General features: G+C 35.7%; 1 protein-coding gene across 2 annotated transcripts in view; it reads right to left on the reverse strand.

The window, feature by feature from the left end:
- The window catches only part of FBXW4 (F-box and WD repeat domain containing 4), a 73,965-nt gene that overhangs the window by 44,760 nt on the left and 3,033 nt on the right, over positions 1–26,172 (reverse strand). For both annotated transcript variants that reach the window (XM_026670639.2, XM_026670553.2), the window contains exons 2-5: positions 22,221–22,316; positions 19,963–20,148; positions 19,035–19,167; positions 16,934–17,028 (exon numbers count right to left, since the gene is read on the reverse strand). In XM_026670639.2, the coding sequence (XP_026526424.2) occupies positions 16,934–17,028; positions 19,035–19,167; positions 19,963–20,148; positions 22,221–22,316 (510 nt within the window). The remainder of the gene's footprint in view (positions 1–16,933; positions 17,029–19,034; positions 19,168–19,962; positions 20,149–22,220; positions 22,317–26,172) is intronic.

A 26,172-nucleotide genomic window follows, 5' to 3' on the forward strand; every position in this document is an offset into this window, starting at 1 on the left:
ACACCAATTAGGAAGAAATGCTAATTTTCTCCAGTTGAGCACTCCCTATAGATGTATCTAATTTGTTTCAATGCTTTCATCTCTCCCCTCCATTGCATTTTCATTTAAAGGTTATGATCTGTTTGTCCCCTTCATGCTGCGCCCTGACAAGACACCCCTATGAGAGGGCTATGTGCCCCCTGCAACCTTTCTAACCTCTGTCTTGAACAAAAATCAAAGCTTTTCCCCCTGCCCAATAGAGGAGCACAGGGGAGAACAAGCAGGAAAATTTGAAGAAAAATAATCATTAATATAATCACAATCTTGCCACTTTCAATGAACTATTCCCTATTCTAGAACGAATGCAAGTTCTTCAAACATCACTGATGCTTCCTTCTGCTTTCAGAGGAAATCAAACAATTTTCTTGTGGTATCAATATGTTAGTGCTAAAAAATTGTTTGAATAATCATCATGAACACATCATTTCAGGCACTAAAATACACCAGAGAATAAATGAAGTATGCATTCTTCTAAAAATAATCCAATGGGATGGAGGTGGAGGGGGAGAGGCAGGGAAGTTCAATTCCATAAATCAAAGTAGATTATATTAATTTGCTTAATCAATTTCAATTTACTTTCAGGACATGACGTTTACACAAGAGTTGTGTTGCACCGGAGAAGGATCCCTCCCTCCTAGAATTCTGTTTCCGTAGTATTGAGACAAGACCTATGGTAGGTCCACAAAGTGTACATTAGCATCAATAACATTTTTTCACTCAAATTTCTCAAAATGTACTGAGATGCACATTGTCTCCAATTCTGTCATCCTGACTATTCATATAATTATTCACTATGATTTTTTTTCTAAGCTGTTATAAAGCTATCAAAGTTAATAGCCACTGCTGCAGCTATTAACTTTGCTAGTTTTATAACAGCTTAGAAAAAAATATCATAGAGATTACAGGGAACCACTGTATCTGTGCTCAATTGTATCTTGGCCATGTGTCCAAGAATTGGGGTATGAAACAATGGATTGCCTAGCAGAATAAAAAGAAGGGGGAACTTGCATGATGTACAGTAAGCCATGGTGCTGCATTTAAAATCCACTTCTAAATCTCCAAAAACCATACCCGATCATCTTGTGAGCTTTTAAAGAAAGTGCCAACACACACATACTGTTTTCATTGAACAATGATTACAAACTAGCACAGTAGCACTGCAGCTTTGTAACAAAAGTATTTGTAACAAAAAAAAATTGTAACTAAATTATTAAAAACATAAGAGACAGAGATTAAAAGCCCTCATTGGATATATTTATACACATTAGGGAAAAAAATGTTCTAATTAAAATCCCATTTTACTTTCTGCAGAAGTGCTTTTCTTCAAGATCCGAAGATAATAAAATATGATCTATGCCAAGAGTCATACTCTATCCTTTTTCTAGAAAAGTAGCGGAGAACTGTAAGAAGCCTCCAGATAATGATCTATTCCACACTCTACTTCTCTATACAAACAGCAACATGAACTCTTGCTCTGTATCTTATTCTGAAAGTGTTTTCTGTATTGCAAAGTTTGAGGATTTTCTCTACTGAAGCTGAATTGTGGATATTTGTATTTAATTATTCATATCCGTCTTTATTTTTTTACAAACAGTATCACAGATAACTCAAGGCCAACATGCCTTCCTTCTTCTATTTTCTCCACAACTACCCATGTATGTACAGGATAGGGATGGATACAATTGGGCCACATTAGACTCCTCCTGGGCAGAGTAAAAGCAAAAGAGTTGTTTTTTTTTTTATCCATTTAACAGATTTCTATCCCATATTTTCTCCCAGAGTTTAAGACAACTTGCACATGCCCAATCATAAAGGATGCTAAAGTAGACTGGACTAAGAGAAAGTGTCTCAAAATCACCAATGAACTTCCATAGCTGAAAGTGGATTTGAACTGGGTCTCCTCAACACTGTTAACTGATCATTTAACATAACACTCTATGGAATTCCTCCAATTAGATGAACTAGATATGGCAAATTCTTAAACTAAATGCAAATCCTTTCAATGCGGTTCAGCTTTATTTTCATTAAAGAAATGTTGTTCCTCCCATACTTGTTCTGCACTGCAGTCCAAGTACTTATAGCAAAAAATTTTATTTTTCAGCTAGCTAGTTAACAGATAATAGATAATCAGAGTTGGAAGGGACCTTGAAGGTCATCTAGTCCAACCCCCTGCCCAAACGGGAGACCCTACACCATTTCTGACAAACAGCAGTCCAAGTTGTAGTCCCTGATGTTGATTAGGACTGACAAGATGATCTAGCTGATTTCCATCCATGCTTCAGGGAAAGACGAGAACCTGGGTCTCTGTATTTATAATCCATAATCCAACTCCTTAATCACTACTCCATCCTGGCCCTCTTTTGTTGTAGAAATATTCTTTGGTTCTTCTATATGGCTGCCTTTTCCACCACAAGCACCTTAAAATGTACAGACTTCAACACCAGGATTTTCAGTCTGGCCTGGACATTGCTACAAATTCTCAGAGTTTATGCATCTGTAAGGTATTTAAGTTCAGGAAGGTGATATATAAAACTGATTCTGAAAACAGAGTAAACAAAAAACTTGTATTTTAAATATTTTGTGGGCAAAAACTAGTCTTAAAGATAAATGCAGTAGTTGCAACATACACATTTTAATTACTATAACAGCCTATTAATGCACTTTTGTTTGCACAATTACAGGTAGTCCTCGATTGACGACCACGATTGGGACCAGAATTTCCTTCATAAGTCATTGTGATAATCAGCTAAGATCATGTGACCAGACCTGATTTCATGACCATTAATACAACAGTCATAAATTGAAACACCAAGATCTTAAGCTGAGTAACATGGTTATAAGTGCAAATCCAATTTAACCAATAGTGGGTTTTGCCTTCTTTTTTTTTTACCAGAAACCAACAAAAAACATTGTAAATTGCAATCACGAGACATGACCATGGGACACTGCAACCAGTTATAAATGTCAGCCAGCTGCCAAGCACTCTAATTGTGATCAGGGGATTGCTGGGGCAAGCCAACAGTCATAAGTTTGAATTTAGGTCATAACTGACTTTTTCAGAAATTGACATTAATTCAAACCATGATTAAGCAAACAACTGTAAATCGAGGACAAATCTGTACACCGAAAGCAGAAATATACTCTTGCCATCAGCAATTCAAGCCCACAAAATTACTTTATTGGATTGTGTAATAAGATTCACTAGAGCATCCTCGTGCCATAAAAATAGTGAAATTATCCAGTGCCCAAATTCCCATATAATATTCCCCTCCCATTAATTTACACAAATACACGCTTTTCTCTTTTTCTCCCTGCTTTCTATCGAGTTTGTAAACAAACGTTTGTTTGTACAATATTTCCAACTGATCTTACTGTCTTTCATTCATATACCTTTCCCCTAAAAAATACATTCTGTGAAAATACAGACACATACAAAAACACATACGTGCTCTTGTTTCCTGCTACAAACAGAAGGTGCCAGCTTGAGAGATATTTAAGAATGTCATCAGTTCTCTTAGGTGCCCACTAACATATACAAAAGAGAGAATATATTGGATAGACACTTTGAGCTTATTCTACTCTAGGAAATTTTTTGATTACTTATGTAAAATGCAACGTTGCGTGCCTGTTCCCTCCATTACCAACTCTCTTTAACAAAGCAAGAGAAAAAGGAGGCAGAGATAGTAAAGGGATAGAAAGAGAAAGCAAAGGATGTATTTCAAAGTTTCTCCAAGAACTGAAAAGGAAAAGAAAAGCTGGGTCTGATGTGAAATCATAGAGGTCAAAGGTGGGCCTCCCTCTCTTGTGAGAAAGCGGCAAATCAGGCCGGTTTATCAAACGATCATTTTCTTTTGAAACTGGGAGGCAGCAGCTGGGACAATTCTGCAGATGTGCTTGATGAGTTTGGGACAAAAATGGGCCACTCCTCTCTCCCTCCTCTTCTGAAGAATTCCCAACAGGGTCTGCTTCTCCCTTCACTGCCTTCAGGACCCTCCCCTCCTTTCTTTGGCGGTCAGCTGAGGCCCCCACCCACTGATCTCTTTTGTATTCTTGGCCTTTAGACACACTGGCAAAGCCCTTTATGAGACCCCAATCAGGACCCCCGTGTCACAGGTACCTAGTAGAGATACCAGGCCCTTTTCAAAGGAGGAACAACAAGGAAAATATGCTGAGCTTATTGTCTCCAAGCTACACCACAGAAGATGAAAGGGACTGGTCACCCTTTCGGCCAAGACTGTCTGCCAATCATTTCCACTTATTAAGGTCAAAGTATTAAAAAAAATGACATCTAATAAAAGATTCACTGGACCTTTATAAGCCACTGGACAAGGATGATATTGCAAGATACCATGGAATAGATTTACTTCTTTTCCCAGCAACACAGAAGTTTCCAAGATTATAAGAGTCCTGAGGAATAGGATGGGGCCTCTCCTATGATAGTGAGTCACATAAATAGCTGACAGCACACCCTTTAACTTTATTTATGTATCCTTTGCTAGCTCCCATATTATTGGTTTCATAGGCCTTACAAACTCTAGACTGGCAAATAAAAATTCCAAAATACAATGCATTAATACAATAAATAATAATATTAAACCATCTATCATAGCTGCCCAAATTCAACTAAGGGACAAAAGCCTACCAGAGTAATTTGCTTCTAGAAAAAGGGAATTGGAGTAGGCCAGAGAATGACAGTCACCATGCAGGACTGTTACTTGAGGTACACATATATCTTGCTGGGAGAGGAGACACAGCAGGCCCTCTTTACATAACCATACTAGACAAGCAGATTCTATTTTGACAGAAATTTAAAACAATGGTTCAAAGCTAACATACTGATTGAGCCTTCCTAAAATCCATTCTAAGGGTCGTCAATTATTTTATACTACTGTAAGTGACCAAAATTTTCCATCAAGATTAAACAAAAGAAACATAGAAAGACAAAAACAGAAACAAGCAAAGCCTCATCACATGAACCTCACATACATATCTGTGAATATCCCTTACTCAAAGTATTACTGATTCCTTCAATACCTAGATCAGATAGATAATAATTTGTTTCCAGAAAATATAAATATCAAAGTCCCTAGATCCATGTATATTCGTAAAATTGTAAGAGGCAGCTTTAACTTGTCATGCAACACGAAGCCAGTCCCTTTAGACTTCTGTTTATCATAAATAAAGAATTCCTTCTACCTGTTTCTTTTTACCCATATAAGCAATCTTGAATGCCAAAGTTTTTTTTAAAGTTAGGTATAGATCAGGATTTTTGGTTTGTCTTTTCCACATAAGCCAGGAATCAGAATCATAGCTTCAGATTCTGGTTTTTCTAAGAATTAGATTCTCCCATAGAATTCTTTATGCACCAGAAAATAAATTTCCTAATGGAAAATGTAGCATGACAATGCCCCCATATTGTTCAGCAACAGTGTACCACTGAAGATATAACAGAAAAAACTAAAACATATCATCAAAGAAAAAAGATACTCAATAAGATTTTCTCAAGGTAAACAGATAAAAACATTATTTAGAGAATTAGCTTTCAGAGAAAGTTATCACTATATAAGAATGCATATTCCCTGCATCCTACATTAATCACCAGGCAGGGTAGCTTTAATAGCAGTCCTGCAATTCAATACAGCTAGCACCTGGAGAGACAGAGGCTGGCAGCTTTCACCTCCTTGTTACTATAAGTGCTTGCAATACTGATCAGGTTTCCTGGAACTGATGCAACATGTAAGCTACTAAAGTAATTTGGGCACATAGCACAACTAACTTACCTTCTTGGAGGGCAAGTGCTATCACATCTCAGTCAAGAGGTGAAGATAAAAAAGGATAATGTACATACTTAACATCACACTATGTCTTCAAAGTCTCTTTATGATTTACACTTGACTCAACTATAACTTCAAAATTCAGTATATACCCAATTCTTAATATATGCTGTAAGTAAGTAAAAAAAGGGTGTGTAGAATCCTTTTTTACTATCATTTAAATATGCTGCTGTTTGTACCACAACATTTACATGATGGACAGTTAAAACAGACATTTTTATTCTTCAAAAAAGAAGTTATATAATTCTTCTAAGGTTGAGTCTTCTTTCAGGACTCAGACACAAAACATATATGAAAATAAGACGGATTATTAAGTTGGAAAGAAAAAGCTACATGCTATAGGCTGCCACTTAAATCTTTGGACTAATCCCCCCCCTCCCCATTTTCACTGAGCACACAATGTCCTGCTTTCAAAAAAGTTGGACTGTTTTATATGACATAATCTGCTACAATACTCTATGTTTAAATATCATCTGAAGATGATCAAAATTCTTGAGCAAATTTAACACATCAAAACCCAATTCTTTCATTCCACTAACTCTGTTTAATAATACAGTACATTCCCACCCACCTAGCCAGAAGCTCACCTTCCTCCAAGAGCTTTAACATAAGAATTCAAAAGTAAAGGCGGTGGTAAAGAGAAATAGGACAGATGGTGCTATTAGGAAAGTTCCATATTTGTTTTCCACTTCCCTTATAGATTTTTTTACCCCCACTAAGTTCTTGTTTAAAGCATGAAAGTTGTCCAATGTTCATGCACCCAAAGCAATCACAAGTCGAATGGGCCTCAAAAGAGTCTTTGAAGACCAGAGGCAAGAGGAAAAGGGCAAGGAACATGGATAACGTTAATTGTAAGAAAATAGCTAGCAACCAGAGCTGCCTTGGTACCTGGGCAGATTTGTTGTGGATTTTCTTTGTACTCACATTGTAGTCTCCTGGCTAATATAACATAACCATATGCTAAATAAATAAAAAAAACCTGAACATTTGTCAGAGAGTTTTAAACAAACAAACAGTGATTGCTATTGTACTTGACTAGAAAAACAGCTTTGCATGATTTAGGCCATGAAAGGCCTCGTTGCTGAAAAACAAACCCTTAATTTAAATGTTAATGAAAGTGCTGTGGAGACATCAGAAGGCTTCATTTTTTGCAACAGCCACATGAGTAGTAGAATTTATGGCCTCTGTTGCCTCCTTTCTTGTAATCCCTGCTTCTTCAACCAGTAAAGTTGTTTTTTTTTTTTTTTTAAGGAAAGCCAATTTTAACATTAACTCCACAGTTCCATTCTGGGATGCAATTGCTAAATTATCTGCTGGCGGGACACTGATCAAAGGTGGAAAAACAAAGGCATGCTGCACAGTCAAGCAAAAGTAAACAGCGACCATGGCCCAGGAAAATTACCTTCTTCATTCTTCCCCTTGAATGTTTGAAAAATGAAGGGAAAAGATCAGTGACTGGAAATGGAAACCTGCAGTCCTATGACTGAAATGTAATCAAGGTGACAAGAAAAACTAATATGGGCATTTTGTCCTTATGGTATAAGATATAGGTTTCTCTCCTAACCTTTCAGGAAGCACCTCCGCCCTTGGAAGTAATTAAAATCTTACAAACTACAATACCAGAAAAAAAACAGGATAATCAAAATAAGAGAAGAATTATACATTTCCATTAAGTCACATTTCTCATCTACTTTTTAATAAAGGAAATCTATTAAATTATATAACAATTCTGACATAACTAAAGTTTGAATTATTTTCCTCTATTTACTAGCATAATGAAAAAAGTTGATTATATTGAAAAATCATGGATCAATGTGGCCTTCAAATATTCAGAATCAGATAATTTAATATTCAGTAAGATAACTGACATGAAAAATATAAAAAACAGCTGCTTTGAACAAATTAGTTAATGAAACCCTACCTAATTTTAATATTTTATGGCAAAATTTAGTAGCATCCAAGGAAATAGTCTGACTGATCCAAAAGGAAAGGCCTTAGGGTAAAAGGGGGGGGCATGATATTTTGCCACATAAAGGTAAATAAAGTGAATTCTGGAATCCTGGTAAAAGCTGTCACAGTAATAAAACATGAGCAGTAGATTCAATAGCATCCATGTCACAAAGTCATAATTAGAAGCATAAGGTACTCTTTTATATCTGCCATCTAGTACAACAGATAGCAGAACATTAAGTTGAACTAATAATAAAACCCTACTGAGCTTAGAAACTTTAAGTATTCTACAGGTTTGGAAGAGGAAGATCAACTACTTAAGAAAATGTATTTGGGTGGCTGAGCTTGATCTCATTTTTTTTCTATGTCCAGCACACATTGTGTCAGTACTTTTTTTGTCTGTTGATACCTAGAAAAAGGAGAGCCTTTCTGGAGAACCCACAGAAACTTATGTATTCAGATAAGTTATCTCCTTCATCTAGCACTAAAATTATCTGCTAGCATGAGAGGCATCAGGCTTATGGGCAGAAATTTTAATTTTAAACAATAAGAAAGAAAATTAGTCAAAACTTTATTTCAATCTTAATTACATGGACCCCACAACAGAGGATTGTGTTTGAGACACAGTGGGGAACTTGAAAGATGCTTCGTAGAAATTTAGATTGTAGATTCTAATTTTGGATAATTACCAGATGGCCCTAAGTGAACATCAATTCAGAAGCTGAGAGAATACTTTGTCAGAAAATAACTTTAAAGCAGTAAGAATGAATAATCTTTGATTGATAGAATTCTTTCATCAACATAGATTTCTGATTGCCAAGATTGATTTTTGGCTATTTTGGATTACTTAATCTGAGTGAATACTTCTCCCACTGGAAAAACAATTCCAAAATATTTGAAAGTCTTGATTTGTTCAATATTGTGACAATTTAATTGGTACTTGTGGATTCTGGACATTTAGTAAATATGAAGACTTTTGTGCTTCTTTCAATTTAATTTAATTTAATACTAATTATTCAACCTTGCATGAATTTACATTTTAGTGTAATTGAGATCTGGGACAGAAGAACATAATTAGCATTTAAAATCATGGGTAAGTGTCTGTGGACTAATTCGGGGTGGGAGGAGTCAGGTTGTTCTGATAATCAATGACAGAATTATGTAAAAATTGTATGTTACAGGTAGTCCTCAACTTATGACAATTGAGCACAAAATTTCTGTTCCTAAACAAGACAGTTATTAAATGAATTTTGCCCCATTTATGACCTTTCTTGCCACAGTTGTTAAGCGAATCACTGCAGTTGTTAAATTAGTAACATGGTTGTTAAATGAACCTGGCTTCCTCTTTGACTTTGCTTATCAGAAAGTTCAAAAGGTGATCACAGAACCCCAGGACACTGCAACGTCATAAATATGAGTTAATTGCCAAGCGTCTGAATATTGATCACATGACCATGGAGATACTGCAATCACTGTATGTGTGAAAATTTGTCATAAATCACTTTTTTCAGTGCTATTACAACTTCAAATACTAAATGAATTTGTCATGCCCCTGTCTGAATCTGAATCCAAGGAGGAAGACGAACAGCTGACAGGGAGCAGGACTGTAGCTCCGTTGGCTGTGGAGGAAACTGGGGAAGGGCAAAGTCCAGCTGGGTCCTTTCCTCCCCTGTAAGCCACGCAACCCACATTGCTCCATTCCTCCCTGCGTGCCTTAGGATGAAGAGGGGGTGAGCCTGGGTCTTCCTCTGAACTCCCTTGTTCTACCTCTCCCCTGCTCTGCCCAGCCGGACTTTGCCCTTCCCCAGTTTCCTCCACAGCCAACAGAGCCTCACTCCCACTCCCTGTCAGCTTTTCATCTTCCTCCTCGGGCTCCAATAGGAGCATGACAGAATTATAGATGATCAGTTGAGCCCACGGGAGGGTTCAAATCATCATAGGTCATGAGTACCTTTGTGCCTACAAGAGATCTAACTCCAGACCATCTTGAATTCCTTTCAGTTTTATCTACCGCCAATTTGCTTTCACAGTCAGTAGTTCAGATTCTTGTAGAGAACTTACAGCTTGAAATAAATTTTTTATACTCATTTGATCTGCCTGGATCTTTTGATTTCCCTGGCACAAGACATGAACTGTTGTAACTCAAGGACTACCTGTATTGTGACAGTGTAGTGTGCAGCCTTGACTAACTCCTCTTATTGAGATGATTCCTTAAATTAAACACCGTGGGGTAAAATAAACTGACTTAGAATTTTCAGGTAGCAGATATCTCAGGAGATAAGTACCCACCTTTGGTGGAATTGGCAAGTTTGTCCCATAGCCTAGCTCTCAATATTGAATCAAAGGTGGACCTAAAGTCAATAAAGCAGATCCAGCTCTAGCATGTACTTCTCTGTTAGATGTTGCAGGATGATCTATGGGGACTCATTACTTTGCTTTCCTTCACATGGAAGTAGGTTCCACAAAGCAGATGCAAATATAGATGTTCTTATGGACATTACAAAGTTTGTGGTATTATAAATCACAAGGATTCAGAATATTAGGACAGAAGTTGATTATTTTTTCTTCTTCTTGGAGATTACACTTTAAGAAGTGTTCATCTTCATAATGCCACACAGGAGATAACAAAAGGCCAGATTAGGAACACAACTGTCAGCCATTTTTTTAAAGGTGTTGTCAACTACTAAGATCATACTTATTTTTAATCCTAAATCATCCCAAAACAAGAGAAGCATAAAGATAAAAACTATACCACCAAAAATCATTGTTTTGCTATGGAATTTTGGTAGTGCAATTTGGAATCTTCAAAAATGTGATGCAATAAATTTTGCAAGCTGTGATATAAATTAAATTCAACACAATAGTCCATAAAATAGAATAGTGCATTCTCTTATTAACTGGTTAACAGCATATTATAAAACTGAAGGCATAACCAAAGGCAAGCCTTAATATTGTAGGGCAGAGGTGTCAAACTCAATTTCGCATCAGAGTTGTGTTTGACTTTGGGAGGTCGGGGTGGGCATGGCTAGGGTGGGCATGGCCAGCTTGACGTTACTAGTGTTGGGGGTGTCTGTGGTGGCCCAAGCACTCTGCCAATGTAAACAGACTCCCAAACTCTGTTTTTGGCTGCGACAGCCTCCTGCAACACTCTGCCAGCGAGAACGGAGCTTGCAAGAGCCACACGTGGTCCTCCCAAGTTCCATTTTGGGGTGCAATGGCCTCCTGCAGCCCTCTGCCAGTGAAAACAGGGCCTAGGCCCCCACACATGGCCCCCCTGAGTCCATTTTCTCTGGCAGAGGTACCACGGGCCAGTCCTTTGCTGTTTCCAGGACAGCTCTGCAGGCCAGATCTAAGTACCCTGTGGGCCGGAATCTGGCCCATAGGCCTTGAGTTTGACACCCCTCTTATAGGACATGATGAAAATTAGACACATGTAGCCCTAGTAAACCCCAAAGCAGATCTTTAGTCTTTTCTTGCCTCTTTCCATCTGTTCCATAGAAATCAAGGAGGCAACCAAGCTTATCTTGTACAATAGTGTACATTTTGGTATTCAAGGTGCTTCTGATTTCAACCCTGCACACAGATATACCTGTTTCTACTATAAAAGAATAAGGTTACTGAAGTACTTGAAGTGCTATCACAAATCCTTAGAGTTCTAAAATACTGTAAGAAAAAAAATCAGTCAGAGCACATATCAGCAATTTTGAATTAATTAAAATGTATGCTCCATTATATAGGCAATAATTTATTGTTTAAAATATGTGTCTATTCAGAGCAAAGAAGTTCAGGAATCAAAAACCAGATTAGGATATTTAGCCACCTTAAAATTATTTTTTACTCAAAACACCTAAGTTGGATGAAGAAAAATCCACCCGATATCAATCTTGCTCCCCACCCCACAAACTGTTTCTTCTTTCTAGGATAGCAGCAATAGTTTTTGTTTTGTTTGGTTTTTTTTTTTTGGAACTGACAGGTTTATAGGTTAACTGACACCTTCTCTCTGTGGAATTTTAATTAACTTCTCCCATCATTAATATGTTAAGGAGCTACGGTTCTATTATATAGGGTCAGCAGTGTGTTTCAGGCCTTGCTATATCAGCCATCAAATTGAAGAATTAATGACGTGGCTAATCGTCTCTAATACTGGGGGTGGGAAGGAAAAAGAAATGCGATGGGATCAGCCGTCTCATAAAACAAGCAAGTGATCCAAACCTGGTGGCTGATGGAGAAGCCACTCTGCAAGCTTCCATTTATCACCCAGTGGGGGGAAAAACACACTAGGTAAATATTGTGACAGAGAGTGTGTGTTCACTCCAGGGAGAGACGTTAGCGTTCTGACAAGAGGCCAGCCCTGCAGGTCATCACTTAGGAAGATAAAACAGTGTGCAGTCCAAGAGCATGCACAGTAATAGCAATTCACTCAGTGCTTACCACCTGAAACTCTAGAAGGAGCTCTGAACAAGCAGCTCAAAGATTCTTAATATTGTGCCACTAATAAAAAAAAATCTGTTAAATGACTGTTCACTGTTGGTGCTGGAAATAATATTGAGCTGCTCTGATAGTTTCTAACTCTATATTCAAAGAAAATATCAAACAATACTCACTTAGTAGTATGGAAAGAAACAGGTCTCCCTTACATGCTCATTAATTCGAATTACTGAAGTGAATTAGGAAGCAAATTATTCAATTTAGGCACCATTTGACTCCAAATGTACCATGGGCAATGTAGAATGAAATAACAGAATAAAAATACACTACTATAATTATGAAAAAAGAGAAATAAGCAACCATCCTAACCCAAGATCTGGGAGAAAAGCCAGGCCTTTAAGCCTTTTCAGAATGCCAGCAGGATTGGAGTCACACAGATTTCAGGAGAAATCTCATTCCAGAGTGCAGGCATACAATACTGAAGGCAGGTTTCTAACTGAAGAGACCCAGAACACATCAACTATGTCCAATTTAATGGCCAGACAGATAGTACAGGAGTTGGGGATCCTTCAAGTAACCAGGCTCTATGCCCTAGGTAAGGACAATAATAGATTTGGCAGCACAGAAATCTAATAAATAATAAAATACCAAAATACAGAATAGAAAAAAAATGTTCAACTGTTGAGCCCAGGGTATTTCATTGTTTTAATTTCCCACCATTAATTTAGGCTTTAAAAAATTCTACATTGCTCCAAATTTAAAAGAAGTTTATTACACAAAAGTTTTGACTTTGAAAGACACTGCAATTCAAAATAAAAAATGAGTTAATACACTATTCAAGTTGCAGTGATTGTTTTTTGCATTACCATTCTTTTACCTGGTTACCATGATAGAATGCATATTATAACAGAAACGCAAAAACAAAAACACTTACCAAAACATTTGAATTTTCTTTAGAGCTTATTTCCAGACTATGTTCACAGAAATCCAGTTATATTAAATGTACTCTGATGTATTTTAGTAATGTTCAACTGCCTGATGTACTTGCAACGTCCCATACCCACTTATTTTCCTTCGTAGAGTCTGTCAATACTGCTGAAGGGATGAAGGGCATTATTCACGGTCATTATTTCTCTGGTTTTCCTATCCAGGACTTTTAGTTCTACTTTGAATCCAGTCTACCATTCCAGCTATGTATTCAATGACTGGAATTGCCCAAGTCTTAATTGCCTTCCTCAAATGAGTTTGGATTTTAGTCACAGTTCATCTACACTTGGTGCTGATGATCATTTCTGATCGTGCCTCTTTGCCCATTACTTTGCAGGGTATTATTATAAGTTCTTTTATTTAAGCTTGTTTTTTACTCTTATTCACCTCCTTAATCCAAACTGCATTCTTGTTGCATTTCTTTGAGTTGTACCATTTTGTTGGTGCCTGTTTATCCTTTTAACTTGTTTGTTGATTTTTATCTCCAAGGTATTATTATTATCTTGATTTGCTTACTCTTTAGGAATTCTAATCTTAATGACAGCCCCTACATGATATTTTTACTAATTTTGCAATTGTGTCCTCCACTCCTTGATGCTTAGTGTCAGAAGAAAATTATTCCTCCCCACTCTTCTGCCCCAACTAACTCCTTTGCAAAACAAATAAATAAATTACATTTTAAAACCCTTGTTCTAATTTGCTTTCTTGATCACAAGATCCCAATTACCTCTCCTCTTTCTGCCTCTGTGTTCCCTGGGACTAAGCTATTGATTGATCATCTAACCAGGGAATCAGTCTCCAACTATAAGGCACCCCCCCCCACCGAAGTCCATATGCTCAACAAACAAGCAAGCATACAACTTAGCATAAAAAGTCCAGCCTCACCCATTTTGCCAAACAAATGCAACTGATCAGTTTCACAAATTCATGAGCTCCTTCTTAAAACCTGCCATTCCTGTATATCTCTGACTGTAAACTCCAGCTGCCTCTTATTTTTCCAAAGAGAAAGGACTTCTATGAGTCACATTAAGTGAACACAAAATTAAGTTTAAATAAATGTAGCCATATAAAACTCTTGAGCTCACAACTTGTGAGGAGTCCTGCACAAGCTTGCCATCTCATCCTAACAGCAATAGTGACTATCACGTGACACTGCAGCAGTGCAGATTGAGTGGAAACACCATGTGACGGGCAATGTGGCAGGCAAATTCATTAGGTCTATGCCACAGAGTCAGTAAGCAACCTTCCCTCCTCGAGTAAGGCATGTGGGCAAGCTTGGCCTTTTTTCCCTGGCACAGCAGTCAGGTAGTCCTTCCCCAGTCTTATAGTCAACCAGCTCCATACCACACAGCTTCCAATGCACAAAAGAGGCATTCATTTCCTGCCTCCCTCCAAAACAAGTTGAATGTCCTGTTTGAGCAGGGGGCTGGACTATAAGACCTCCAAGGTCCCTTCCAACTCTATTATGCTGTTACTGAATTATTGTATCCTTCCTCTCCCCCAAAAAGATTTATTTAATATCTATTGAGTTTTGGGCTGAAGAAGGTCTGGGATCATTTAACTGTATAAACATTTCAATTTAATTAATAAAGTTTCGGTGAGTTCAGAATACATTCAAAGAAGGAAAAATGGGGAAATAATGAAAAAGAAGGAGCTATGTAAAATCTTTTTGCATAATGTCTTTCTTTTTTCTATTTTTTCTTTCATTACAATATCAAATTCCAAAAAGGGAAAAAAAACAATTGTAAGTACTTGCACAATACTGATTATAGCTATCAGTAACTAGCAGGTTTTTACTAGCAGGTTATAAGCAAGTATGTATAGAGATATTTTGGTGTAGTGGTTATAGCATAAGGCTAGAAACTAGAAGATTGTGAGTTCTGGTTCTGCACAAGTTCAATTTGGATGACTTTGGGCTAGTCATTCCCTCTGAGGCCTAGAAGGGAAGCAATGGCAAACCACTTCTAACAATGCTGGAGGCAGTTGCCAGGAATCAAAAATGACTTGGTGGAACAACTTTTACCTGTGCATGTGGCAAATTATTATATTTTCAGTTCCTATATTTTAACTAAGAAATATGTGAAGACTTCAACAATTGTTATTTCATGTATTTGCAATTTAGTCATGTTCTCAGCTTGAGAAGCAAAAATTATTTAGACAAGTTGCACAAAACTATTTTTTTCTCACATAGCATTAGAAATTAGAAGGGACACTGTTCAACAGTAATACTGTCAGTTTAAGAAATACAGAATACAAAATATATACACAGAGGCTATTGCAATTAATACTGAAGTTTATTAGAGGCTATTGTAATTAATACTGATATTTATTAGTAATGTGATACTTAGTATCGCAATATTCTAAGGTCAAGTAGTACAAATGCAATTTTTCATTTCATGCTAGTTTTGACTTTCATCTTCTTAGCAAGGCTCTGTATTTGTATTTTAAATAATCCAATATTTGGACAGTACAGTACATTGTAATAGAAATGCGATACCAATTAGAATTGATACATGCAGATCCCATTTCCAAAGACCCATTGCATATGGGGACATATTGAATACAGAACTGTACTTCATGCATCCGTAATACAAGAATTAAGTGTTATAGAATGCATAGCATCATAATTGTGGAAGAAATAGAAAGAGCTTGAAAGGTGTGTTTTCAAACTAGTGCTTATAATGGGAACATCAGCTATAAGAATAATGCTGGAATTTTGAAAATGAAGTGAGACTGCGCTTTTTATTCAATTAGAATGTGTGCTCACATCAAAATATGCAGAAACGAAAATAAAACATTTGTATGATTATTCACTGTTGCAGGTATATATAGAACCTTTACCTTCTAAAAGAAGCCTGGTGAGCCACACCACTTCTTCAAAGCAGAAGAAAATCACAACTTCCTTATCCATAAATCATTTAGAAATAGTTACCAGGAATCAGATTACTGGCTAAAGCAAATCCAATACTACTCATAAACATCAACAAATAAACAAACTTAATTGAAGTGATCTAAAAAATATTGGGAAGTAAAAGAAAAGATGCACAAGGACCATGAAATTGTGAAGATGTAATGCATTGTGCAAGCGAGTCAGATAGTTCAATAATGGGCGGGGAGGGGGGGAGACGGAGTACAATACTAAGTATTAATAGTTTTCCCATATTTAATCTTATTTTATAAATTATTCTGAATATGTACAGCTCTTATATGTATTATATGAAGGTTAGATTTGCTATTATTAAGAGAACCAACTCCTTACGTTGAATGGCTATATAGTAAGGTTTTGGGGAAAAGGCTGAAACGAAAGCTGATTTTGTAATTTCAAGTAAGAAGCAGAACTGACTGCTTGGTCATTTATTAAACAACTACTGCATACTATTTCAAGGTTTATTCTCACCCCCATCTCAAATGAAATAAATAAAAAATAAATCAAAACTTTCAATTTCTCAAATCTTAGGGTTCAGTTCAGTGGGGAAAAATATATACAACTGGAATACTGTTCAAGCCACTCACATCTTTTTCTCCACAAGTAACTGTAAAATAAGGCTTCTGAATCATAAAATCGATTCTATTATGGCACAATATTTTAAACTTCTACTTATTGTAGGATAGGCAATGTTATGAACAAAAAACATTACATTGGATGTGAGGTATACATATACTGAAGAGAGATTTTTCAATGTCCTTTTTGTTACCTTAATAATGGACTAATAGCAATAGACCAGACCCGGTCTTCTGTCTGTATTGTATGTAGACACTGCCCAGCCCTGCCCGATAACAAGGACCAAATCTGAAGAGAGAAAAAGAATGAATGATGCATAATAAGATGGATGTATTTTGTGTTCAAAAAGAATATTCCTCCCAATGAGATACTTTGAACACATTCTTAAATTAATGTAAAACCTCCATTCTATTATTTTAGTTACAAGATTTTGGGAGAATAACTTTGTTTATAGCAATGAAATAATAGAATGCCATACACTTAATAGTAATTGTACCACATTATATATTATTTCCCAGTCTAAAACGGTGTGTGAATGATTTTACAAAAAACAGGTATTGAGGTACAGAGTAGATTAAATCTGCATTGCAGAACTTGTTTCAAATTCCAAAATTTCTCTGCACCCTCCAAAATTGATATTCTACTTTTCACATGCTAAGATCTTTTCCTCACTCCATTTATCCTCCCCCCCCCCATTCAAAATCTTAGAGGTATTCAATGTTGGCATATTATTTGTGTTTGTTTGTTGACATTGATAATGCTTAGGATTGCAGGCTATTCAGTGTCAGGGAGGAATTTGGCACCTAATGTCAGCAAAAGCAGCAGAAAAAATTTAGCTCTTTTAATGCATCCCTATCTCATCGAGGTTAAAAATATTGCTAGGAGCATGCTATCTGGTGCCTATCAATGTGGAATGTGCATTAGCAGCTACTCAAAGCTCAACCCTAATCAACACTCACTATCCTTCCAAAGCACCCAATGCACTTACAGCTCCCATTAGGGGACCTAATAGGGATTCCCTTCAAGTTAGGAGTTAACACAAGGAAAATGTCAGGGTAAAAATAAAAGCAATTCTCTGCTCATAAGGATCAGGCTTGAAGAGTGTTAGTTGAGCCAGATTCCATTTCTGCCTTGAAAAAAAACAACAATGAAGACAATTAAAGGAAAATTCTCTATGACTTTCAAAATGCCCCCAAGGTCATGGGATGCCTTCAACTTCAGAGTAACAGAGCAAGCACACTGGATGCTACAGAATTCTGCATGGTGGATTATCCATCATAATTAAATAGTTATCTATCTTCTCATGAACACTGGGTATGCTTTTATACAGTTCTGTTAAGTCAGTAAAATCCTCCAAGATGAACTGCGAATAGAAAATGGCCCATTTTAAAGTATGCTGTCTTGAGACAAGTTCCAGAAATATGGTTATATGGTTTGGGTTACTGTCCCATTTCATATCATATGAATGCTGTAACAGTAACACATATTTAACTATGCTTTTTACAACAGCTTCTGGAGACAAATACAGAAACTTTCAAATTACACAGAACTGTTTTTCAGTAAATGCAGAAATTATTTCTGATCTATATATAGGAAATGATAAAAATAAATCCTGGTTCTAAAAATAATTATCTCAATGCATTGGGAGGAGAAATAGAAAGAAGGAAATTTTAAAAAATGAAGAAAATGTTATGCAACTCTTCCTCTTGTTTTTTGCTCCCCTCCATTGTTTCACCATTGCAGAGGCCTAAAACATCATATGTTCTCAAAGCTTTAGGACTATACAAATCACTTAAGGGATATGCTGTAGATGTTGTAACATATTATGAGTGTCACAGTTAAGTGTCACAGTTAAGAAATACATTCATACTTAAAGAAAATGATTACATTGCCATTTTGATCCAGTACTTTTCTTTTAGTTGGGAAAATACTATTTTAAAAAAACAAGCTAGATATTTCCTGTTAATAAATGTACTACAATGTTGCTCTCACACATAAAATAGATGCACACACTTCAAACTGGAGGTTTCCCAATCTGTTTTTGATTTTTGATTATTTTTGTCCCATCTTTAGGAAATTTAAGGAAGAGAAACAAATAAAATATTCTGTTCTGTGCTGGGTTTCTAAACAGTTGGTGCCTTTATCCAAGGACTAGGAGTTAGCAGGACTTTGGCATTGGGTTTTTATTTGTTTGCAAAGTTAAATATAAGAAGTACATATTAGTCGCAGTCATCAACTGTCTTTATGTACATTGACCTGATACCACAAATATACAGTATAATGGATGTGCCCACCTTTGCTGTTCTGTCTCGAGAACCACTCACAATGATAGACTCTTGGCAATCCACACAGTTCACTTCCTGTTGATGCCCAAGGATCTTAAAACTGAAGGAACCATTAAGTTTATGGAAGGCAATATTCCCATCTCTAAAAAATAAAATCACAAGCAAGAAAATTACCATCTCAGATAAGATCATACAGATGTAATACTGTAGCATATGATGAAGCGCAAATCCAGATGAGGGACCTGTTATTCTATAAGTAAGCCAATTTATTTGATTCTGCTTTAAATTATTCTAGACTGCAGTTACTAGATATGCACAAAATTACAGCAGAAAGGGGAATTAATAGTTCTTCGGGCTCTAGCTGGGATTACAGTAGAGATATCAGGAGTATGCAAGTTTAATAACATATTGTTCAGTATATATTTAAAATGCTAATAAATTCTGTATACAAAAAGATGTCTACAAATTGATCTTAAAATATACCTTTCACAGGGTATATATTCTTTCTAAAAATCAGGTCTACAGTTTTAATTTCATGCAAATTACCAGCCTATACAGATATAGTTTGACACATTTGATGACAAATTTTCAAAGAATAAAGATTACTGCATTATTATGCAAACTCAATTTCTATTTTGCACAGAGAAAATCAGATTATTTATATACCTATTCAATAAAATTCAGAATCTTCCTTTATTTCAGTATTATATATTCCATACACATCTTATTTATTGGTACAATTATTTGAATGTTGGTGTAACAGGAAGAGGCAAGGAACTACAGTACATAGCTCGCTACTATAAAGCTCTCTTCATAACAATCACACAATTCAGGTGTTCTGAAAGTCACTTCTTCCTGTTCTAGTTCATCTATATATCAATGCTAATCACTCAACAATCTTCATTCTCCTCCAGTTTCTCTTCAACAAGGAACTTACCCTCCTCCACTGATAACATGGCCATTATCAACTACAAAACGGCACACATCCTCCCGGTGACCAGAAAAAACGGTCTGAGGATACCATAACAAATTGGTATCTTTAGGGTGGAGCCAATAAAGGTGGATGTCTTCTGCTTGGGATAGATAGAGATAATCACCATCTAGTTGCATCCAGGGCATTAAACTGGAGAAGAAAATATTTTAAATAGAAATCAGTGTGTGTGATTGGGGTAACCGTATATACGTGTTTAATAAATAAATAAATCAGTCAATTTCCACTTGGTAATGGTTTCATGTAGTATTTATTCATACCAAATACAAAAAATATAATGTAGAAAAATGAATGCAAACGTTATATATATCATATTTGTAATCTGCTATGCAACTAATAGATCTTTAAATGCATTTTCTATCTAAAACCATACCATAACATTGGTAAAGTACAACATCTGAATGAGACTTGATATTCAATCTAGCTGTTAGTCTGAATGGTGTACATAAAATCAGTTTGATTTCAAATGCAAGTGAAACGAAATCCTAAATTAGCACTTTATAGTTTTAGAACTTCAAATTTGTCCTTTCTTAAAGCATTCATGCTGTATTTTGTATTAATCCCAATAAAATCAACTCAAATTAAGAAGAAACCTCCTTTTTAGGAGTGTATTCATGCTTCTATTTTGCAAACTTAAAACAAAATATTCTATGCTATAAAGAGAGCAGTGAATACGGTAGGCAAGAGAGCTTTTCCATACAAAAGATGTGAAAACAAGCAGAAAAAACTATACTGGAAAATATTGTGACAGAGAAGACTTCTATATAAAGGCAAATATTGCAAGAAAAATTAAAAGCAACAAAGTGGTTCATTATAGGAAGTGGAAAGTAATCTAAAAAAGAAATAATATACCAACCTAACAAGTCGCAAAATGGTCTGGACCAGTTTAATTGTTCCTTTTAAAATATATAGATCTCATCAATTAAGATTATTTATAGCATTTAATGGTTCATATCTACTTCATTTAATAACAAGGGAAAGTCATTATCATTATATAAGACTTTTACCCTAAGCATACTAGTTTCTCTTGGAATATTAATAAAACTTTGTGAAGATTTGGGATTTGAACTTGATGAAGTTCACTGTTCCCTTTACAGCACAGAATTCATTTTCAATCAATTCATCAAATTACCAAGAATTGACTTACCAAGAAGATAATTCATGAGCAGCACTACAATTTATTAAAATTGAATCTTATAAATTCTAATTTTTCCAGAGTGTTTTGTCAAGGTTACAGACAAAATGGTTTATATTATTGTCTTTTGAGGCAATGGTCAATCAATATCCAAGACTTTTGGTTGAAAGTTTTGAAAGAAATAGTTAAAATCAGTTAATAGTGTTTTCCTGCTGCTGATTCATTGCTCAATTTCCTATGCTATATTAACAAACACAATTTAAAGAATTGTTCATTTCTTGATGCTAACTGCCAGCTTTGTTATTACAAAACATGATCAGGGGCATTATGGGAGATTGCTCCAGCAGAAAAAAATATATACAACTACCAAAAATGTGAAAAAATGGTAATGAAGGATACATTTGCCAATTTGGGTTAATACTATAATGTTTGCATTAAGATAATACAGATACGGAGGCATACAAATATACACACAGACACACAAACACACATAGATATACATAATATATCCTGTATGAGTTTAAAGCTGAATAATTGTTAAGTAGCAAATGGAATTTTTTCAAGCCCCAACACAGATTCACACAAAAGATAACCTAATTTACAGATAATAGTAAATACCTATTTTGGGGGAAACAGAAAATATTGTCTTATTATTTGTGGAAGTCTGTTATTACCTGAAATTCTTTCTTTCTTTCTTTCGCTATCTATCCTTCTATCCATCCATCCATCTATTTGTTGTAGTGGAAAAATCTTTACCTTTCTTGGAAGCAAGAAGTAATGAAAGAGGCTATTTTCTTACTAGCCTTTACTCAGTCCTATTTAAAATTAATAATCACCACTGTCTGCATTTAGGTAACAGGAAAATGATAGCATAAAACTAAGGATGTATTGAGAACTGGAATATTAGAAAAATATTAGTGATATAAGCTAGCAGAGCCTTACAATAAGCAATTGCAAAATGTCCAAATTCAACTTAACAGCCCAATAGAGGCCAAAAATGGGATGAATTCCAAAGAAAGGTAACTCTAGCTGTAGATAGTAGGGTGAGGAAAGAAAAGGAATCACTTGCTTGCGTTTCCATCTGAGGAGTGGAATTCTTCGACAGCGACCAAGCCTCCAATTCTGAGAAACTTTGACCCTTTCTTTTACTGGGACTCCTAACGCTCTGTGGGAAGAAAAGACAATCTAAAGTCAGGGCCTGATAGGACTCCATGAAAATTATCGTGCGGCCTAAATACCTCATGGTGATTTTATTACAGTTCCAGTTTTTAAAGGAAAAGAAAAACAATGTAATCTACTTTACTGTAATAGAATACACTTGCAGTCCTAGTATACAAGCAACTAAACTCTTTGAAATTTTCCAGATAGAAATTTTCTAACACATTACACCGACTGTACAGTACATACTTCCAGCAATTTAGCAGATTTTGGTATATGCATCTCATTATTTTCCATTAATTTAGAAATGTGAATGAACAATATTTCTGCCCATAGTTATCATATGCTTTTGACACTCTGGTGCACCATTTTAGGAAGCTGGGATGTATCTTTATTTAAAATTGTTTTAAATATGAATTTGAAAAAGAATGTGTCTTATTAGTGCTTAAAATTGTTATATATGGTTATATATGGGAGGGGTCCACTTAATAAACTGGCTATTATAAACTGGCAACTTCTTTTTCTGGTCAATATACTGGCAACTTCTTTTTCTTAATATTATTTTCTTAATAAACTGGCAACTTCTTTTTCTGGTCAATATTAAACTTAAGACCTTTTTTTCCTGGTCATTTCTCATTCCTGTTTTCCAAGTCACTGCTTACAATTTATTTTCATTTGAAAGCATGTGGTTCACAATGAATCCTCATGCAGAGGAATACATTTGTAACTATAGCTCAAAGCTATAAACTGGTTCAGAGCAAACAGGACTTGCCCAAAAGAGTACAGAGGGAAGGAAAACAGCATTTTATTTTTAAATGAAAAATGAAAAAAATCAGTCACACATCAAGGAGGTTTTGTTTAACCAGCACTATCAAGAGGTCAGAGTTTAAATTTAGTACTTGATGGACTAACAAAGTAAAGAATGAGCATTCCCTAAATTGGGGGTGTCAAAGTCGGGATGACACACTATCATCACGTGACGTATTGCAACTTTTTTCCCCGTTGCTAAAACAGGGGTGGGTGTGGCCAGCATGTGGCGTATCCGGCCCGCGGACCCCAAGTTTGACAACCCTGCTCTAAATCTTCTGCATGAAATCAAACTACTTTTAAAAGCATATATAAGAGTGAGAGAATAACCTTCAGAAATGTTTTTATCAAGGCTTTGTGCATTCTTTCACCAAGCTCTTGGTCACCGACCCCTCAAATTCCCGGCAAGCTGCAAAACTAGAGTTATTGTAGCTGTTTATTATTAACACAAATTTGAAAGGATATTGTTCACATGAAGCTAGAAAGGTGAGTTCAGGCTAATTAGCTACAGTCAACTTCAACAGTCTAGTTTAAGCAGGTGTTTCTGCATGTTCCATCGTTCATTACCCTTACTTTACGCTTTCCTCTCCTATTATTCTGGACATCCTTATTGTTAAATTTTGGCCTCAAAATTACTTGTAATAATGACTTATATTTGTCCAATAATGCTCATTTTGTCATATGTTGATCCACTGACAAATATGTTGACATTCCAGGCTTTCCTTGTACATATTTTTCACTATCATTCTAAATATTTCCTTCCAGGAACTCAACCAAAATTCTCAGATTTTCCATGATACAGTAAGTCTGAAGGGGAGAGAGTCCGTATCATTATATGTAACTTTAGAATCTTTATGGCAAGTCTAGCAAAAGTAATATTAATCTAGACCAATTCTTCACCTCTGCATGCAACATTTCTGTACAAATTTTTATACAAAAATCTACTTTCTATTACTCATGGTCTAGTTTTACCCTTTAAAACAAGATTGCAACAGTGAATATCAGTGGCTAATACTTTCTTTTTCAAGGCCACTACCCTAAGTAAGCTTGCTTCCCAAGGCCATTACAAAGTACAACACAAAATGTAAGCATTTATAGCTCAACATAATTCATCTATCCTTGTCCATCACAGATTTACTTTAAAGCAGAGAGATACATAGCAGTTTTCTGTGACATATTTCATTCTTTATTAAACTGGAAATTCAATACTAGAACTAGTCCTGCTCTACACAATCACAGAAATAATCATAGAAGTATGTAAATAAGTAAACAAGTAGGAGTGGAAACATGAACTAGGCTCTGCTGCCAAATAAACAAACAAAAAGGCTGCAATTGGAGATTTTCCATCCGTCAAACATGACGCTGAACTGAAGATCTCTAACTTCCCATTAGCTGTGAGGGATAACAAAGAAAAAGCTCTTTTCATGCATCACTGGACAGACCTCAAAAATCATGAATAATACATTTAAAACAATAGAAACACACACAAAAAGTGGTGCTTTTAAACAGTTTTCTTTTTGTGTCTCAATAAGGCTATGTTAGAATTAAAGGGACATTAAGCATTGCTCGCTGGGTGGTAAGTCTTAAGACAACTAAAATCATATTTATTTCATAGCGTATTTTTTTAAACATGCCAATTCAAAACAGTGAAAGTTGTATGTTAATTTTCATGGCCTTGAGATTTTTTTTATGTCATCTCCAACCTGTTTAACAATGAACCCCTTTCCACTGTGTTGAAAATTTGTTTGACATAAAATAAGTGGCATAGGCTGTGTGATCATATTTATATCCTACGTTCAATTGGGCTTATTGGGCTTAATTCATAATAAGTGTATTCTGGATTTGTGTCTGCACGTCTGTGTGTTTGGCTTGCTTTGTTAAATCAGATAATCATTGAATAGTTTATTATTGTTATTACTAAAGGATGAGTTGATATATTCTAATGACTAAGGGTTTATTTGTGAATTCAGTTAAGACCACATTTGTAACTACGACACATGAAAGACCACTAAATGACACTGTAGAAAAATTACAGTTATCCTTCTTACCTCTTTTCCCAAGCACTACTATTGTTTCAAAAATGACAAAGTGCCCAGAAGATGGGGGGGGGGAAATCCCCCTTTAAACAAAGATCTCTTGTGGCTGTTAATGCATGGGAGAATGTATAACCTGGCCCTGAGGCCTGGCCAAACCAGTATTCCCAGCTCTTTCCCCACTGCCTGTGGCTCAATTATTCTTACTTTTCAGTTCCACTCCCTTTTCCGGCACTTTGTCACCATTATAATTTGACTGCATTCCTCTGCATGGGATCAGCTTTACACAAAACATATAGATTTATTTCACCTAAAAGTCTTCTCCTGGTCACATAGATACCAGAGAATCAATTGAAAAATATGTCCCCTCCTTAAAGGAGTTATTTTATTTTATGACTATTTACATTTTGCCCTTCAACTATATGCTCCATGACTGAGAAACACACAAAAAGACACAAATTTATAAAAAGAACATATGTACAGTAGTTTGGAAAAATCTCTGATGGGTATCAAAGTCAGATGACTATAGAATATCTTATCTAGGGAGACTACTACAGGGTCAGCATACATACAGTCTCTGAAATGGTTATTTCTATATGTGGCAACATAGAAAATTGCTAGGTAGTCATTTAGTTACTTCTGACCCAAGCCATGAAAGATTTTAAATGTCAACATACTCAAGGCAAATGTTTCCATTTGGGAGTCTGACAGTTGTATTTTGATATTTCACCTTCAGAAGAAATGTCTGAACTCCAATCTAGGTGATATGGCAGATGAATAAAGTAACTGAGCAAAAACTATTGGGAGAAAAATAGTGACTGACATAGTAGTTTATAGGTATGTTGCGTATTCATGGGAATGGTCTCTCCAAGAATGCTTGTAAACTTAAAAGTTAAAATCCATTAAATTATAAGACTCAAACAGATAAGCTTTAACCATAGATGTAAAATAAGTTGTTATAATGATGATCAACTACTACAATGTAGAATCTTTCATATTAACTATTCTGCGTTTTTTTCTCCC

Source organism: Notechis scutatus, chromosome 4 (assembly GCF_049901735.1).
Source record: "Notechis scutatus isolate UNSWTSFEM ecotype Mainland chromosome 4, rNotScu1.2, whole genome shotgun sequence".
Lineage (NCBI taxonomy): Eukaryota > Metazoa > Chordata > Lepidosauria > Squamata > Elapidae > Notechis > Notechis scutatus.